At 45.7% G+C, this 19,048-nt stretch overlaps 3 protein-coding genes and 1 non-coding gene across 4 annotated transcripts; 1 reads left to right on the top strand and 3 right to left on the bottom strand.

Moving 5' to 3' along the window:
• Positions 1-4,657: 4,657 nt before the first annotated feature.
• Positions 4,658-5,640, top strand: LOC119359132. The gene has a single exon (XM_037625455.1). It carries the CDS (start codon positions 4,878-4,880, stop codon positions 5,316-5,318), a length of 441 nt encoding a protein of 146 aa, XP_037481352.1. The 5' UTR covers positions 4,658-4,877; the 3' UTR covers positions 5,319-5,640.
• Positions 5,641-7,245: 1,605 nt separating this feature from the next.
• LOC119353710 (very-long-chain aldehyde decarbonylase GL1-9) lies at positions 7,246-10,356 on the bottom strand. The gene is made up of 2 exons (XM_037620360.1): positions 9,707-10,356; positions 7,246-8,223 (listed from the first exon to the last, which is right to left on the bottom strand). Exons 1-2 carry the CDS (start codon positions 9,944-9,946, stop codon positions 7,687-7,689), a joined length of 777 nt encoding a protein of 258 aa, XP_037476257.1. The 5' UTR covers positions 9,947-10,356; the 3' UTR covers positions 7,246-7,686.
• A 2,437-nt stretch (positions 10,357-12,793) lies between these two features.
• On the bottom strand, positions 12,794-18,398 carry LOC119353709 (developmentally-regulated G-protein 3). Its single transcript, XM_037620359.1, has 10 exons — positions 18,231-18,398; positions 17,070-17,123; positions 16,381-16,554; positions 16,201-16,272; positions 16,048-16,107; positions 15,196-15,305; positions 13,660-13,959; positions 13,372-13,563; positions 13,238-13,289; positions 12,794-13,165 (listed from the first exon to the last, which is right to left on the bottom strand). Exons 1-10 carry the CDS (start codon positions 18,270-18,272, stop codon positions 13,115-13,117), a joined length of 1,107 nt encoding a protein of 368 aa, XP_037476256.1. The 5' UTR covers positions 18,273-18,398; the 3' UTR covers positions 12,794-13,114.
• A 186-nt stretch (positions 18,399-18,584) lies between these two features.
• Positions 18,585-18,656, bottom strand: TRNAW-CCA. The gene has a single exon. It is a non-coding gene; the product is annotated as a tRNA-Trp (tRNA).
• Between the last annotated feature and the right edge of the window lie 392 nt (positions 18,657-19,048).

Raw genomic sequence — 19,048 nt, 5'->3', positions numbered from 1 at the left:
TCATTAAGAATAAACCATTCACCATCGGATCATGACCATAAAACATATCTCTCATATAAATAGAACAACCATTATTCTCGGATTTAAATAAGTAGCCATCTCGAATTAAACGAGATCCTGATACAATGTTCATGCTCAAAGCCGGCACTAAATAACAATTATTGAGGTTTAAAACTAATCCCGTAGGTAAATGTAGAGGTAGTGTGCCGACGGCAATCACATCGACCTTGGAACCATTCCCGACGCGCATCGTCATCTCGTCCTTCGCCAGTCTCCGCTTATTTCGCAGCTCCTATTTTGAGTTACAAATGTGAGCAACCGCACCGGTATCAAATACCCAGGAGCTACTACGAGTACTGGTAAGGTACACATCAATTACATGTATATCACATATACCTTTCGTGATGCCGGCCTTCTTGTCCGCTAAGTATTTGGGGCAGTTCCGCTTCCAGTGACCACTTCCCTTGCAATAAAAACACTCAGTCTCGGGCTTGGGTCCATTCTTTGGCTTCTTCTCGGCAGCTTGCTTGCCGGGCGCGGCAACTCCTTGCCGTCCTTTTTGAAGTTCTTCTTACCCTTGCCTTTCTTGAACTTAGTGGTTTTATTCACCATTAACACTTGATGTTCCTTTTTGACTTCTACCTCTGCTGATTTCAGCATTGCAAATACTTCAGGAATGGTCTTTTCCATCCCCTGCATATTGAAGTTCATCACAAAGCTCTTGTAGCTCGGTGGAAGCGACTGAAGGATTCTGTCAATGACCGCGTCATCCGGGAGATTAACTCCCAGCTGAGTCAAGCGGTTATGTAACCCAGACATATGAGTATGTGCTCACTGACAGAACTGTTTTCCTCCATCTTACAGCTAAAGAACTTGTCGGAGACTTCATATCTCTCGACCCGGGCATGAGCTTGAAAAACCATTTTCAGCTCTTCGAACATCTCATATGCTCCGTGTCTCTCAAAACGCTTTTGGAGCCCCGGCTCTAAGCTGTAAAGCATGCCGCACTGAACGAGGGAGTAATCATCGGTACGTGTCTGCCAAGCGTTCATAATGTCTTGTTCTGCAGGGAGAGCAGGTGCTTCACCTAGCGGTGCTTGTAGGACATAATCTTTCTATGAGGATGATCCTCAGGTTCCGGACCCAGTCCGTATAGTTGCTGCCATCGTCTTTCAGCTTGGTTTTCTCTAGGAACGCGTTGAAGTTGAGGACAACGTTGGCCATTTGATCTACAATACATGTTGTAAAGATTTTAGACTAAGTTCATGATAATTAAGTTCATCTAAATCAAATTATTCAATGAACTCCCACTCAGATAGACATCCCTCCAGTCATCGAAGTATAACATGATCCGAGTTAACTAGGCCGTGTCCGATCATCAGTGAGACGGACTAGTCAACATCGGTGAACATCTTCATGTTGATCGTATCTTCTATACGACTCATGCTCAACCTTTCGGTCTTCTGTGTTTCGAGGCCATGTCTGTACATGCTAGGCTCGTCAAGTCAACCTAAGTGTTTGCATGTGTAAATCTGTCTTACACCCGTTGTATGTGAACATTGAAATCTATCACACCCGATCATCACGTGGTGCTTCGAAACAACGAACTGTCGCAACGGTGCACAGTTAGGGGGAACACTTTCTTGAAATTATTATGAGGGATCATCTTATTTACTACCGTCATTCTAAGTAAACATGATGCAAAAAACATGATAAACATCACATGCAATCAAATAATAATAGTGACATGATATGGCCAATATCACATAGCTCCTTTGATCTCCATCTTGGGGCGCCATGATCATCTTGTCACCGGCATGACACCATGATCTCCATCATCATGATCTTCATCATCGTGTCTCCATGAAGTTGCTCGCCAACTATTACTTCTACTACTATGGCTAACACGTTTAGCAATAAAGTAAAGTAATTTACATGGCGTTTCTCAATGACACGCAGGTCATACAAAAAATAAAGACAACTCCTATGGCTCCTGCCGGTTGTCATACTCATCGACATGCAAGTCGTGATTCCTATTACAATAGCATGAACATCTCATACATCACATATATATCATTCATCATTCATCACAACTTTGGCCATATCACATCACAAAACACTTGCTGCAAAAACAAGTTAGACGTCCTCTAATTGTTGTTGCAAGTTTTACGTGGCTGCAATAGGGTTCTAGCAAGAACATTTTCTAACCTACGTGAAAGCCACAACGTGATTTGTCAACTTCTATTTACCCTTCATAAGGACCCTTTTCATCGAATCCGCTCCAACTAAGGTGGGAGAGACAGACACCCGCCAGCCACCTTATGCAACTAGTGCATGTCAGTCAGTGGAATCGGTCTCACGTAAGCGTACATGTAAGGTTGGTCCGGGCCGCTTCATCCCACAATACTGCTGAAGCAAAATAAGACTAGTAGCGGCAAGAAAGTTGACAACATCTACGCCCACAACAAATTGTGTTCTACTCGTGCAAAGAGAACTACGCATAGACCTAGCTCATGATGCCACTGTTGGGGAATGTTGCAGAAAACAAAAATTTTCCTACGGTTTCACCAAGATACATCTATGAGTTCATCTAGCAACGAGTGATCGGATTGCATCTACATACCTTTGTAGATCACGCGCGGAAGCGTTCAAAGAACGGGGATGAGGAATTCGTACTCGACATGATCCAAATCACCGGAGATCCTAGCGCCGAACGGACGGCACCTCCGTGTTCAACACACGTACGGTCAGCGTGACGTCTCCTCCTTCTTGATCCAGCAAGGGGGGAGGAGAGGTTGATGAAGATCCAGCAGCACGACGGCGTGGTGGTGGATGCAGCAGTCACCGCAGCAGGGCTTCGCTGTTCTTCTGCGAGTGGGAAAGGTGTAGTAGGGGAGAGGGAGGCGCCAAGACTCAAAGGTGCGGCTGCCCCTCCCTCCCCCTTTATATAGGCCCCTAGGGGGTGCGCTGGCCCTAGGAGATGGGAACTCCTAGGGGGGCGGCGACCAAGGGGTGGAGTGCCCCCCAAGCCAGGTGGGGCGCCCCCCCACCCTAGGGTTCCCAACCCTAGGCGCATGGGGTGGGCCAAGGGGGCGCACCAGCCCACTATGGGCTGGTTCCCCTCCCTACTTTAGCCCATGGGGCCCTCCGGGATGGGTCGCCCCACCCGGTGGACCCCCGGGAACCTTCCGGTGGTCCCGGTACAATACCGGTGACCCCGAAACTCTCCCGATGGCCGAAACTGCACTTCTTATATATAATTCTTCACCTCCGTACCATTCTGGAACTCCTCGTGATGTCCGGGATCTCATCCGGGACTCCAAACAACTTTCGGGTTACTGCATATTCATATCTCTACAACCCTAGCGTCACCGAACCTTAAGTGTGTAGACCCTACGGGTTCGGGAGACATGTAGACATGACCGAGACGGCTCTCCGGTCAATAACCAACAGCGGGATCTGGATACCCATGTTGGCTCCCACATGCTCCTCGATGATCTCATCGGATGAACCACGAAGTCGAGGATTCAAGCAACCCCGTATACAATTTCCTTTGTCAATCGGTACGTTACTTGCCCGAGATTCGATCGTCGGTATCCCAATACCTCGTTCAAACTCGTTACCGGCAAGTCACTTTACTCGTACCGTAATGCATGATCCCGTGACCAGACACTTGGTCACTTTGAGCTCATTATGATGATGCATTACCGAGTGGGCCCAGAGATACCTCTCCGTTATACGGAGTGACAAATCCCAGTCTTGATCCGTGTCAACCCAACAGACACTTTCGGAGATACCCGTAGTATACCTTTATAGTCACCCAGTTACGTTGTGACGTTTGATACACCCAAAGCACTCCTACGGCATCCGGGAGTTATACGATCTCATGGTCTAAGGAAAAGATACTTGACATTGGAAAAACTCTAGCAAACGAACTATACGATCTTGTGCTATGTTTAGGATTGGGTCTTGTCCATCACATCATTCTCCTAATGATGTGATCTCGTTATCAATGACATCCAATGTCCATAGTCAGAAAACCATGACTATCTGTTGATCAACGAGCTAGTCAACTAGAGGCTTACTGGGGACATGTTGGTGTCTATGTATTCACACATGTATTATGATTTCCGGATAACACAATTATAGCATGAATAAAAGACAATTATCATGAACAAGGAAATATAATAATAATCCTTTTATTATTGCCTCTAGGGCATATTTCCAACACCATCTGCCCAACCGCAATCAACACCGTTGAGATGAGGAGACTCGAGAAAACGTTATTGACCAGATCAACACCATCGCCACCAACCTACTAAAAGCCACAAGCAGATCGGGGCCTCCCTGCACTCCATTCAAGTCAATGGAGGAGGGAAATGACGACCTACAAACGGAGGAGGGGGTGTGGCGGCGCAGTGTGCGCATAAAATCTCAATGCATTTTAATAATGTAAAATGTGTGAAATGAGATAAAAAAATATTTGCGTCGAAGTAAGGCAGTAGAGCGTATATATGAAGGGATTATGACACCAAGCAGGTTTCTAGGTGGCCGATCCTATCAGTTTATGAGCAACAAAAACAACGACTCCATGTCGATCGAGAGAGAGAAAACGAAAGGAAAACCAAAAGTAAACGCAAAAGCCACCTTCCGTGATCCGGATCCATTCCGGCAGAACCCCCCGCCCGGGTGGTAACTCGACCGTTAGTTCCAAACCCTCCGTCCAACATAAAAGGACTTCACCACGCAACGCAAGGCCGCCGATCGCTTCGCTCGCTCACTCACGGAAGCCAAACACTTTGCCTCCGGCCGGCCGCCAGGTTACCTCCGGTCTGGCCAGTTCCTCCCGTAGGCCAATAGCAAGAAACCCCGCAACAATGCCTCACCACCACGGCGCGCTCCCCGACGAGGAGGCCCCGTCGCCGCGGCCCTCCGCCGCCGGCTGCTACACCTTCCTCCGCTCGGCCGCCTCCCGCCGCGGCCACGGCCACGGATACCGGCGCCTCGAGTCGGCGTCCGTCGACGTGGTGAGGGTGGAGGTGGGCACGACGGCAAAGGCGAGGAGCGTGTTCCACGTGGACCCGGCAGTACTGGAGGCCGAGCCAGTGCGCCGGCTGCTGGCCGCGGCTGGGCGCCGGACCGCTGGCGGCGCGGTGGCGGTGGCCGTGGACGCGCTGCTGTTCGAGCACCTGCTCTGGCTGGCCGCCACCGACGGCGCGGCCGCCGACGACCTGTCGGAGATCGTGGAGTTCTACTCGGAGGAGGAGGAGGACGAGGAGCACCACGACGACGGCCACGGGTTCAAGCTCAAGCGCTAGTTCATTAAGCTTCTCCAAAGCTATGAACTCGATCCGTTTACCAGCGATGATCCTCATCGTATTACGCACGTACGCGTACACCATAGCATGTACTACTACCCCGTGTAGTAATTCGATCGTCCACTAGTACGTGCACTAATTAAGCTGCTAGCCAGGGATGCATGATCCACATATGTGTCTTTGACTCTGTGTCTGTGGATCGATTCAACTGGATGCAGGTTCATAGCGCGGAAGAGCGTGGAACCTGGTTAATTACTTTATGTAAGCTTATTACTGAAGTTAAATAATAATCTGATGATGGAGGAAACATTTCTTTAGAACACACACAGGATGAACACTTGGGTGGTGCTATGTTACCGGCCGCAGATTCTCTTGCGAGCCAACTACTTTTGGCTCGCGACGGATTTCTGAGCACGATCGACTCGCCGTGGCGAGTTGTTCGACCGGACGTGGCAGCTACCCTGAGGCGTAACCTGCGTAGCTGGTCATCGGTGCTGTGGACGGTCTCAATGTCAATGATCAATGTGGCAGGCAGGAGGCCACATGGATGATGGGCAGACCGTGTCGGCCGGCCAGCCGGAGCACCCCAAATGCCAAGGTGCCCCGCCCACTAGCACGGCGCTCCGTCGCCGGTAGTCTCCCCGGCCGGCCGGCTAGCCGACGCGCGCGCGGGGGCAACTTGTTGGGGGGTCGATGTCGTCGAGGCGTGTATCAGTGATGGATTGGATCAGCTGCCTAGGGCCCAATCAAATCAAATCAAACAGAATGCAGGCGATGTACTTAAAGCGAGACGAGATGTGACAGCCGCCGGACATGCGACGAGGTCGCTGCCTGATTGCCTGAATATGTCAAGCCTCAAGCCTGCCCTGCGTGCATGATCTTCCACGGAACGTGCATTACATATGCAGCAGGCCTCGTCGCCATCCCTTCGCCTCTACGGATCAGCCACGGCTATATACAGCTTACTTACCCAACACCTACCATGCGATGCCGATGCGCGAGCTAGAATCCAACACGCCATGCCAAAAGGGTCGAGGCTCACGACACGATCCACGGCCGGCGCCTCGGTTGAGCTGAGCACCGGGAGTCGTTGGCTCGCCTCCATCCCAAGTTCAACTCGTGTCACCTCACCTCTCGCACCGGAGCCACTCACAGAGCGATGCGCTCGACGTGAACTGCCATGGCTTCCCCGGGGACTTAATTTGCTGCTACGTGAAAGGAACCCGGCACCCGAGAGTACAGGCCCTACCGGCATCGGCATGGCGAGCGATCTGATTTCGTCAGCACCAAACCGCCGCATGGTGGTGTCACTACCATCTGAGCTTGGCATCTTCTGTCGACTGTGTTAGTACCACTTGGAACGGCACCACTGATCATAACACTCTACTATCTTCGCCTTTACCTTCTCCGTCTCTCCGCATTTGCCAAACACTAGTTCGCCTGAAAATGGAATCGGCGTCGATCAGTTTCCACGAGCTAGAGACGGGACGGTGCGGCCTGCCACACGGCGTTCAACCAGAGGCGGCGAAGCCAGCCACGGGTGGAGGTGAAGGTGAACGGGAGTCAGGCCGGCGGGTAAACATCAGAGGACGAGGAGGATGGAGACCGAGGAATCGACTGAAATGATTTTTCTGTCAGGCAACTGACGAATAGCCAGCTAGTCTCATACTGTACTTGTCTGCAAAGAGGTGTGTTTCATCCCCAACAGGTAATAGAACTTTCACTTCGAGATGGCAAAAAACTAAAGAACCATACAAAACAGGATTTCTTCTTTTTTTTCCCCATTCCTTTCATGTTTTCTGTTTCTGAAACATGCAACAGACCGGACCTGAATTCTCATCCAGATTACATGCATCTCAATAATTGGCACACGATGAATACCATCAAAGCTGATTGACATGTGATTAATCAGACAGAAACTATACACTAGAAGCCAAATGTGGGGTTGAAGGTCATAGTCATGCCCAAAGATTCAGTTACATAAATAATTGGATACATACAGAAGTGTGACTGATTTGCGAATACACTATCTGCACAGCGACGTAATTAAACTGCAGCTTTCCACAAGAAGGAACCTTCAGAGACTCGCAAGTACCCCGGCTATACCCGTACAGAAACACGCGCACTATATCAACTGTAGGAACAACCGAAAAAACAACAAGGAACGCGACATCTTCAGCGTCTTCTACGGTGCCGAATGGCTTCCACCAAGACGTGAAAAAAGAGACGAACCGGGAGTGCTGGAATACCTTCATCATCTTACAAGAAGTTAGATGGCCCCTGTGAACTGACCATCACGAGGAGAGTGGAAGAGCATCGGATATCCCGCTGAATCGCTGGAGTTCTATACACTTCAATGAGCTCGAAGCTAGTCTCGCAATGGCCTCGCTTCGAACCCCCCTTCCTTGCGGCTCACTAGGTCGTAGGCCATGTGGGTTCCTAGGATTCTGTCCCATATTGAGAAGAACGGCTGAGAGTAATTGTACTTTGTGCCTTGGAGCTGATGGTGAATATCATGGTACGCCGTGTTATTTTGGAACAAGTGCTGGAAGATGTTATATGGCAACCAAAGTCCACAGTGATCATCAACCGTCTTGAGTACCGCAAAACAGAAGAAGAATACGGCGGTCCTTGGCGTCATACCGGAGACCAAGAAGGACATAGCACCACCTAAAGTGTCCAATAGGAGCCCCTCCAGTGGGTGGTTGTAGAGAGCCCCGATAGCGTAAGGAACGATCAGCCGGTGATGTTGTGAGTGGATATGTCGGTAAAGGAATTTGTTCTGATGCATGTAGCGGTGCACGAAATACTGCCATGTGTCCATCACCAGCATTGCAACCAAGAACTGAAACGACTGAACCACCATAGATGGCTGGACTAGAACCGTTGAATTATCTGAAGTAATCTGCAAATAATGCCACAGGATCAGGTTAGATAGGTTAAACGATGAATTATTTGTCCATTAAGAAAATTGAAAACAAACGACAATTGTTGAAAGTTCTCATCAACCTGACAGATGCAACATAAACAGACCAGCACAAGCATACAGCCGTTCTATTGTTGGCACCATCGACAAACAATTGCCTTGCTTTTCTTTGTGATTAGAAATCTTCAGGACAGTACAGATAACTAAAATGAGTGAATTTACGAAGCCTGCCTGAATCTTTAGGATAATATCAATGCTGCAGCTTTATTTTCAGCAATTTCAAGCCATCAACCAACTTTGCTTTTAATTCTGCAAGCATGCAATGTTTATAAGAAATGGTCCATTCATTCGTTGGATGCAGGTAAAATCGTCCAGAATGAAATAACCATTCTGAACAGATTACATACAAAAGGGCTGATGTGCTGATGTGTTACTGCTAGGACTTTACAAACTGCTGTTCTCACTTGATGAATAATGTGAACTTTAGTGAATTAGGACACTGAAGAGTAATGCTCATTCTGAGAAATTATGGACTGTTGTCCCACATTGGATAAATATGACATCTTTTAGGAGAAAGTGATTAGCCGCACTCATTGGTCAATGGATAGGTTATCTGTTCCACTATGTAAGACAATATTACATGACACTGTGGCTGGATAGAAGCCAGAATGAGCAGAGCTTTTCAGAGCCAACTGTTTTGAAAACAGAGGTGTTGAATCAGGGGAAGCCAGTCGATGGATAAGTCAACACCTCTATTTGAAAAGTTAACTAGTTAGCCAACATAGAGCAAAGGTCAGACAATTTCTCCAAAAGTGATAAGTATAAAGTTATCATTCTGGCTACCACTTATAAAGTTATCATAAGTGGTAGGTATTTAAGCAATCATAATTCAACTACAGACAATTTCTCCAAAAGTTAACTAGTTAGCCAGAAAAACCACTCTATTTGAAATCCACATAGAGCAAAGGTCAGAAGACAATGAACATATACATTCACTGTATCAAGGACAGCAGTAATATTCTTCACCAAATGAACTGCCTATGTGAAAAATGTTAAGAAACTGCCTCCAACTATTAGTCTTGTTAATTTCTACGTGTCCAAGCTCTTATAACACAGCATATTCTTTTTCCTTGCCCGCCCAACTCGAAAGAATTATCACCAGAGAGACAAGAGAATCGACTCTGCTCTGAAGGTTTTCCATTGAAGTTTTTGAGTAACTTTTTATCAGAACACTTTTGAGTAATAAACCATATTCATATAGTGATGGTAGCAACCTAATGTGCCAATGGTCTGCAATGCAAAAGAGACAGAAAAAAAAAGCTGTAACTGTAGCACAAGCCAAAATGTGAGGAATTATACTGAATAGCTCGGCCGGGTTTCTGTTCATATCCATGGCAGCTTACGTCACTGAAGTAATGGGAGCAGCAATGCCAAAGCCTGAAGGGATTGTAGGCTTACTTACCATGAAGAGGATCATGGCGACGATGGCCTGCACGAGCTGCTGCAGGAGCACGCCGCGCACGACGGCGGGGAGGGCGACGAGGTTCTTGTCCTCCTCCTCGGCCCGCGTGTGGAGCCTGTAGCGCTCGAGCGGGCGGCGGTGCAGGACGAGCTGGTAGCCGCCGGCGTAGACCCAGTAGAGCAGGATGGGCGCGAAGGTGCCCATGGTCTCGTCGCTCACGTAGCCTTCCCACGGCACCATCCCTGACCAACTTATCCTCCTCCTCCTCCTTCCCTTGTCGCCCTCGACAGCACGCAGGAGGAAGAAGAAGACGCGCAGCCAGACGCCAAGATTGGGTTTTGACGGCGGGGGAGCGCCCTCCTGACGGACTCGGCCTGTCGCCGCCGCCACGCAGATCTAGGGAACAGGGAACGGCCGGCCGTGTTCTTGTCCGCCTCGGATGGGGGGATTGGACGGGGCCAAAACGAAATGGCACGACGGAGGAGGGTACGGATTGTGCAGGGAGCACGGAGGGGAGAGGGAGAAGGAAGGATCAGCTGATGATTAGCAGAAGAATCAAAGAGGAGACCGGATGACAGGGAGGGAAGAGAAGACGACGCCGCCTTCGTCGCCTCTTCTCGTCGTCGAGAAAATTATTGCATGGAGGTGGATCTTTTATTTGCTCCCAATACATCGGCATGTCGATCTTTTTCCGAGCAAAGTAAGCGCCGAAGAGGAGACCTCGCCTCGTCTCGAGTCTAAGGGCATGTATAATGGTTGATAAGATAGTCTTATCTTAAGTTTTGCATGTAATTTAGAGATGACAAAAAGTATGTCTATAATGGGTTATATCTTAGCCTTATTTTTAATAACTAGCAATTTCTTAAAACATGGTGAGACAACTTGTGCTAAGAGATCATCTCTTGTCTTATCTTAAATAAGAGAAAACAAGTCTTTTCTTACGAGTTCTTTCTCCTCCACCTCATCATTTATCCTACGTAGCACTCCTAAGATAGCACCATTGTACATGCCCTAAGCTTGTCTAGAGTTAGTTAGGGGCTGTTTGGATTGTAACTATCTTTGCCTTATATTACCATATTATTTTTGTTACACTTGTCTTATTTAAGTTGTCCAAATTGTTAGTTGTATTTTGGTTTGCCTATAAAGGAATTTTGTCATACTTTTTGTGTCTATGACATGTGGGGTTCACTGCTTATTAAAATATTCTTTGCCTTAGATGTGACTAGAATCAAACACCCACCTAATTTAGTCAAACTTGCCTAAGGCTAGGCACAGTAAGGAGTAACTTAGACTAGTAGCATGCATATGTTACTAGTCTAATGTTACTACCTTTATAGTAGAGGGTAACATCTATGTGGTGTCATGTAACACTTTATTTATTAGGTTTATACACATCTTGCCTTGATATGTGTGATGTTACTCATACTATTAGACTACCCATAGTGGGAGTAACATAGGTAGTAACATCACACATATCAAGATAAAATAGATGATGTGGCAAGCAATAGATGAAGAAAGAGAGACATGCGGTAACATAGCTAGTTACTACTAGTATGAGTAACATCACACATATCAAGGCAAGATGAGTCTATATGCTAATAAATGAAGTGTTGCATGTTACCACACATATGTTACTCTCCGTTATAGAGGTAGTAATATAGAGTAGTAACATGGGCCCATTGTGGCTAGTTAGGCTACTCATAGTGGGAGTAACTTAGAGCAAGTACAATAGTGGGCTTATAGCTTGCTTACATGGCAATTTTGCCTATGTGAAGGAGAGAGACATGAAAAAATAAAAGTGGGTTCTCATGCAAGAGTCTGGCTATACGCGTGCTCCAAGACAGATACAATAAATGTGAGAAAAGAGATAGAGAGAAGATGAGAAAAAATACTAATCTTATAGCCAACCTTATAGCTAACCTTGTTGTATGAGTGACTATATGTGGTGACTATAGATGATATGGCAACATCTTATAGCCATCAGTTGGCTGTATTATTAACCATGCTCTTAGGTAGTAATATAGCGCACTTCGAGAATTTTTTGCTTACGTGGCACGTAGTTAATGAGAAGTAGTAACATAATATATTACGGTAAGATAGCGTTTTTCAAGACAAGGTGAGTCTACAAGCTATTAAATGAAGCCAAATATGACACTGCTTCTATATTACTTTGCACTATGAAGGTTGTAACTTAAACTAGCGTCATTGACACTAGTATAAGTTACTCTCCACTATGACCAGCCTTGGTAGCTAGCTATGTTACCACATGCATTTTTTTCTTCATTAAATGCTTGTCACATCATCTATTTTATCTGAAGATGTATGATGTTACCACCTATATTACTTCCACTATGAGTAGTCTAACGTGAGATGTGGTAAGATGTGACTGGACTGTCATTGACAACTATAATTAGCTTTGTACTCCCTCCGTTCTATATCGCAGGTATGGATGTATCTAGATGTATTTTAGTTTTATATACATCCATTTCTGCGATGAGTAATTTGGAACGGATGGAGTACTTTTGATGAACTTTTGATAATAAATGCTTGTGATTCGGACAAGATTCTTGTGAAATCTATGTGTTTGTACCTCCAAATGGGAACCGATATGACGCGTCTGACCTATCAGAGACGGATCAACGGTGCCATGTCAAATCAACTGCTCCGGACCCCGCAAAAAAAAAGAAACTACTCCGGTTAGTGGACTCTCCGAGATCACAGGACGCATCGACAGATAAAGCCACATTCTCACAGGTACATAAGGAAGCAGCATCAAACGAAATGGAGATCTACACGTCCCAATCATTGATACTAGCGAACATGCGTACACCCACAACTTGACAAGGCACCGTCACATGCTTGTATCAGAACAGCGATGCCCGCCCCGTACAAAGGATGCTGCCAGATGGTCAAGGATCATAATGCAGGTCGACTAACAGCCAAACGATACGGGATCTGGTAATAGTAATGGCAATGGCAACCACTACACCTGCCATGTTATCCTCAAGTTTTTGTCCATCATTGACAAAGCAATGAGCAGTCCCATCATCGGGGAGATCGGAAACGGAAATGATAAACTAACCAAACTGAAACACTTGCCAGGCTATAAGAACATCTCGTCAAGATAGATAAGCATCTTTCCATGTGTTCAGCGGTTGCGGCATGACAGGCATCAGTCACAAACTCACAATTACATATGGCTACTTGGCACAAGCTAACAAATAAAAAACTGTCCACATTTTGTCTTGTGATCGAAACCGGATTTTTATGCAAACAGCAGCCCAACAATGGGCATCAGAGCTAGCAAAAGGAACAAGGGCCCAAATGTAGCTGCTTCTCAAAAAGTTCCATAGCTGAGAACTCCTTCCTGGTCCGCAAAACAGAATCACTCGCCCCACGGTGTGTAGCTTATATTTTCTTAATGATCTGAACAACGTCCTCGTCCTCAAGCTCATGCTCCTGCAGAGATCTTGCGGATTAGTGCTAGAAAGAACACAATGTACAGCACGACAGTGGCTGAAGAATGCGTACCTTGCCGACTCTCTGAGGCTTATGCTTCACACTAGAACCCCACACCAGTGCACTGCAAGTTTTACCGGTCAATTAGCCACACAGATTAATGGTTACAAGGAAGCAAATAAGCCGGGAGATGTGGCTGTACTCACTATTTAAACTGTTTCGCCATGTCCTTGTGGATTTGGTTGCAGAAGTCTTCCACTGTTTTCCTCTTGGATGATAAGATCACAGGATCCTCATAGTCTGGGTTCAGCCCTTTGGGTTTTGTGTATAGCCTGCACAAATCTAGGTATTCCCAGACCATCTCTAGAAGCCCATCAAGGTTCCATTCCAGATGTGCACTATCAGCAGGTAACAGAAAGAAGAAAGTGCTTTAATTGCCAAGGAAAAATAGATAAGAGAAACCACACATATCAAGAAGCCAAGTAAAGACTCACCTAATTGGGCAGTAATGGGGAAGTTTGTCCAAGATATCCAGCTCTTCAACTGTGATCTGGTCGATTTTGTTGACGACATAGATGCAAGGCATGTAGATTCTACTTCCCTCAATGACATCTATAAGGTCATCTGCTGTTGCATCAAATCTCAGGGAGACATCAGCATTATGAATCCTGTACTCACTACAGATTGCTTTTACTGTGTCAAGGTCCAAGTGTGTGTTCGCTACTGTTGATGTAAAATTGATGCCACCCTTTTCCTTTCTCCTGAATGTCATATTGGGAGGTGTCTTGTTCAACCTAATACATGGAAAGCTCATACAGGTTAAACATCAACCTCGTCTCAACAGCCAAGACATTCAGAGATGAAATCATTTCATCGGAAACAAACTGAGCAGGTGGCAAAGAAGTAAAGGGAAGAATGCGGTCCACCATGGAACACCTTAGTACAATGCTGTTTGAGAAAGAAACACCATACAAGAACAAATATTATCACATACAGAATCTGGAATTGCCAATGCCCAGTGGACATGGTTGTCACTAATGTAACTGGATAATGCCCAGTGTTCAAGAAAGCGTTTTTAGGTGGCGCTTAATCGCGCTTAAGCTGAGCGACAGCTAAACGCTTCGCTTCTGCCCTAGGCGCAACTTTTAGCGTTGAGCGAAAAAAGCGAGATTTAGTAACCGTTTTAGCGCTAAGCGTTGGTTAAGTGAGCGCTATGCGTGCTTAAGCGATAACAAAGGCCTGGCCCAAAACTGGCCTGTTCGGCTAGGGTTACTCAGTTAGAATGGGTGAGAAGAGAGCTCCAGTGGCGGCGGCAGCTCCTCCTCCTCCTGGAGGTTCACCCTACTGGATCTGAACGCCGACAGCTCCTCCTCCTCTTGGACGTCCACCCCTACAGTTTCAGGTGAGGATCTCGTCCTCTCCTCTCCTCCTCTGATCCATTGTCCATAGACCTCCATGATGAAGAGTTCGAGTCCGACGAAGAAGAACTATAGGAGACAGATTCAGAGGAGGAGATAGAGTATGAGGATGATGAAGATGAACTGGTGATTGGAAGCACTTATGTGGATGAGGATTGATCCATGAAGGCATGTACTGCTGCTTGAGCAGCTACTGCTTGCGCTGGGGCTGCTGCTTGGCTGCTTGAGCTGCTGCCATTTATCTTGTATGCTATTAAGACATTATTATGCATTTATGCTTGCTGTGTGAACCACTAAACCTTATACTTATATGCTATTTCAGACTTTCAGTTATCTATATGTGCTATGTTCCCTATTTTCTTATGCATATTATTCAAAAACAGCCAAATTCTGGCTAATTTAAAAAACGCTTAATCCCGATTAAGCTGCGCTTAAGCGGCCATTGCTCTAAGCTGCGGCCTTCCGCTCTGCTTATGCTTACCACTTTTTTGAAGATTGATAATGCCAAATCCACAGCAAAGCTAAACAAAACCATTTAGCTCACTGACAACAATTCCAGCATGGAAGAGCAAGACAACAAGTGCTGAAGATGGTATCAACATAGAGACTTACCGGATGCCAAATCCCTCAAGCTCTTTCTCAATGAGACGTTTGTGAGTTATTGGTTTTATGGCGTCAAGAACAATCAGAATGACATTACATGTCCTGGCTGTACTGATGACCTGAAAATCGTATCAATCATTAAGCCAAGGAGACATGACATATAACTCATGATCAGAATAGGGAATGGTTCAGGAAATTCTTATCCTGAAGTGTGCATAAATTGTAATGGATAAAAGAATAAATTATAACACAGGGACAAACCCCTTTGTGGTAATATAAAGCTTAGTATTTTACAGTATTGAAAAGCATATGAATTTGCATGAAATTACTTCCAAAGTTGGTAAGTAGAACATGCAGGAAACTTAATAGTCAACAAATTACATGACTCTGAAAAGGTGCAACACAAATGAAATTACTTTTTGCCATCTCAAGGAAGATTTTAAAGAATATCCAGGTAACTTCCCTGAAATATCCAGTAACAATGTGCTTTATGAGCTAGAAAGAAAAAAAAAACAATAGTGATTGCTACAATACAATTAGTATGATTTATATGGTGCACTATAGCCAGTTTTTTTCCCTAAAAATAAATATTATCCGGAGGGAGTGACAATGCATTTTTGTACACACGTGCATACTGCCGCCACCAATGATTAATATAATAGGTGGGTGCTCAGATGATTCGCACAAAAGATGGTTTCTAAATGTTCACGAAAGTATTAAACTAAAAGTGCAATTAGAACTTGTAAATAATATAACTATTCATGTATGATACATCATGACATGTTTGTTGAGACCATGCGTGATGCGTCCATGTATATTAACTGGACTGCAAAAATAGAGCAAAAGTTGGACATATTTTACCTGCCTCCCTCTACCCTTTCCATCTTTAGCACCTTCAATGATTCCCGGAAGATCTAGAAGCTGAATAACAAGTAGTGCCTATTACAAACAAAGAACAAATATTCTCTGGCAACAAAAGCCAACTCGTAGCTTCCTTTGAAAGTGAAAAAATACCTGTACTTTAGCTCCTTTGTACATAATAACTCCAGGAATACATGTTAAAGTTGTAAACTCATAGGACGCAACCTTTTGAATCATATAAGGAACAGAAAGAATGTGTTACTATATCAGCATTGAAACTAACATGATAGTCCAGAAAAGTGTAAAAAAAACATTAGTACAGCAAGAGCAGACCTCTGAAAAAGTTCCCGTCAGCTTGTTCAACAATGTTGATTTCCCAACCGAAGGAAAGCCCACCAAACCAACACGTGCATCTCCACTTTTCGTCACGTCAAACCCCTCACCAGCACCACCACCACCTTTGGTTGTAGGAGTGAGCAACTCTCGCCGTAATTTTGCAAGTTTAGCCTGACCAAAGGAATATTTATTTTTATAAAAGTAGCAATAATAGCTTAAACATACAGAGATGCTTGTAACCATCAATCCTACAGAAGAACAATGATTCAACTAGCTGATGGAATGGAGCTTGAGACCCCGTTTCAAGCACATCTCAACCCTACATGCAAGATCTTACATCGTGCAGCATATAACCACAGTAATGCATTGACCTGGCCCTCATTCGACAATTATGCATCAAAGATCCAAGCACAACAGAGGGAACCATGCTATCAGATTTGATAAAAGTCAATCTCTACACACTGTCAAGCCAATGATCCAGATTAAAACTGACAGCACCGCCATATGGTTGGACATGAAGTAAGGCAAGTTATATGCAAGCAACAGCAGCACATACATTTAGGCATCAGCTTTTGTGAAATAGCTAAACTGTCTGTAAGCTAGTTCTTCGGAGTCCTAGATATAGCATGATATATGATGAAATGGATCCAGTTAATTGAGATAAATGGATAGGAGCTTCAAATCACCTTCAGAAGACCAAGATGGTGTGCAGTGGCTTTGTTTTTCTGCGTCTTTGACATCTGTCAAGTAAAACAGAAGCAAAGAACATAAGCACAGGGTTCAGAAAGTGGATAAATCTGGGCATTTGGCCAACTATCTGAAACGTTCATGCACACTTGTCCAATCCTTCCAGAGTAGCAAGAGCATTATGCATATATAAGTAACATTTTCAGGGTCTCACTACTTCACAACAATTTAATTATTGTCAAATGTTAATCACAAACCAAAACACCAACGTATCATCTGACTCCAGAATCATATTAGTGTCCAATTAAGTACCACTTGACTAAATCATCACTATGACATACAATATGCGGGTGAACAGTTACAACTATCAAATCACAAACAGGCAGATGAATTAGTAAGTGAATTGCCATTGAACCCCGCCACTCCAGTATAAACCACAACTAGCCAATTTAATATCCTCTGCACCAGTTTCCGAGCATCTTTGATCATGACTTGCGAGCAAAACAAATGCTCCTTCTCACATAACATTACAGCTAACACCTGAGCGCCCATTTATATCAACTAAGCCCCGTTTGATAAGACACGCTTAATCAGGCATATATATGGTAAAAAGCTATCAGCAACCTAAAGGCCAGTATTTTATTAACTTATATTTATTGCAAAACAACAAAATGCATCACAATTCAAAGATTTTTTTTATCCAAATCATGTCAGTCCATGACCAAAAGGTGAAGACCAGCGACGGAGAGACCAAATGCCACCAAAGCTTCAATAGCCCTCAACTAAGCATATGTCTAGAATCTATGGGTATCCTATCAAATCAGGTGTAGCAACAGGTAGGCGCAGCTCCACCACATGAAACATGTAGCAAAGCGAGCTGAAAACAAACAGTTCTAAATCAACACTGTAAGAAGAACAAAAAACTAAGCCACTGCTACTGCTACTTCTAAACCTAACATGCCCCCCAAATCCAATCTGCCTACCTACAGCTCAAACCGCACAAGCAGTGAGCCACGGCGAACCAGCACCGAACAATTTCAATTCGAAACTAAGCAAAGCCCGCACGGAGTACAGCTCTAGCACTACTAATCGCAGGAGTCAAATCCATCCGCCGTCGCGGCGGGTCGCTGGAGGGCCGGAGGCCACGGTCGAGTAAGTACCTCGTCCTCGATGTCCTTGATCTTCTGCATGACGGTCGCCATGGCTGCGGGCCGCGGAAGGGGGTCGGAGCCGGAGGGTTGTAGAAGTGTCGCCTGCTCTTCACCGGCGCGGCTTCGCTCGCGTGGATGCGGAAGGGGGGTCGGGGGAGAGGAGAATGTTCGCGAAGTGGCTTCTGAGGGTTTTGGTTCGGAGGCGGCGGAGCGGGCCACGACTCTCCATGGGCTTATTTGCAAAACGGGCCTTCGGGAATGGAGAAAAGGGCTGGGCCTCAGTTTGCTGTTTCGTTTGCCACAAGGGCCCAAAACAGCAAAAGTTGAGGGGAAAAAAAGGACCGGATTATATGTTCGGGGCATTGAACCCGACGTGAATCGAACACGCAACCTTCTGATCTGGAGTCAGACGCGCTACCATTGCGCCACGGATCCGGTGATGATACGAGCGGCACTTTATTCTATGAGTACGCAGCGGTATAACGGCTGCCTCCATCGTGGCACCTGAACGAGGCAGGCAGCATGAATAAGATCCTGACCTAACTGCTCGTCCCTTGCCCACAATCAACGGAAGGTGACACGAGTTACTTGCGTAGCACCGCACTAGATGCCGAGCGGCCGATGCTCTGAGCTGGTCATGCACCGCAAAGATATCCGGCTGTACTTCGGGTGTGTTTGGTAGTATGTATGGACCTAGTCTAGTTGTTCTCATGTCATACATGCTGAGTCCATGCAGTTGCTGTTGTTTGGCAGTGATGTATGCATTGAGACATGCTGAACTGAGATTTTGTTTGGTAGCCTGCATGTGTTTAGACATGCTGAACAAT

Source organism: Triticum dicoccoides, chromosome 2A, assembly GCF_002162155.2.
Source record: "Triticum dicoccoides isolate Atlit2015 ecotype Zavitan chromosome 2A, WEW_v2.0, whole genome shotgun sequence".
In the NCBI taxonomy this organism is placed as follows: Eukaryota; Viridiplantae; Streptophyta; class Magnoliopsida; order Poales; family Poaceae; genus Triticum; species Triticum dicoccoides.
Note: the sequence above shows the minus strand (reverse complement) of the source record. Positions and strands in the feature narration are given on the sequence as shown.

Excerpts from the sequence above, each read along its gene's own strand:
- LOC119359132 (XM_037625455.1), top strand. The coding sequence starts at position 4,878 with ATGCCTCACCACCACGGCGCGCTCCCCGACGAGGAGGCCCCGTCGCCG.
- LOC119353710 (XM_037620360.1), bottom strand. The coding sequence starts at position 9,946 with ATGGTGCCGTGGGAAGGCTACGTGAGCGACGAGACCATGGGCACCTTC. Across the intron at positions 8,224-9,706 it reads TCGCCATGATCCTCTTCATG|ATTACTTCAGATAATTCAAC; the intron begins GTAAGTAAGCCT and ends CATTATTTGCAG.
- LOC119353709 (XM_037620359.1), bottom strand. The coding sequence starts at position 18,272 with ATGGCGACCGTCATGCAGAAGATCAAGGACATCGAGGACGAG. Across the intron at positions 15,306-16,047 it reads GAAAGGGTAGAGGGAGGCAG|GTCATCAGTACAGCCAGGAC; the intron begins GTAAAATATGTC and ends TACGATTTTCAG. Across the intron at positions 13,290-13,371 it reads ATGGCGAAACAGTTTAAATA|TGCACTGGTGTGGGGTTCTA; the intron begins GTGAGTACAGCC and ends TAAAACTTGCAG.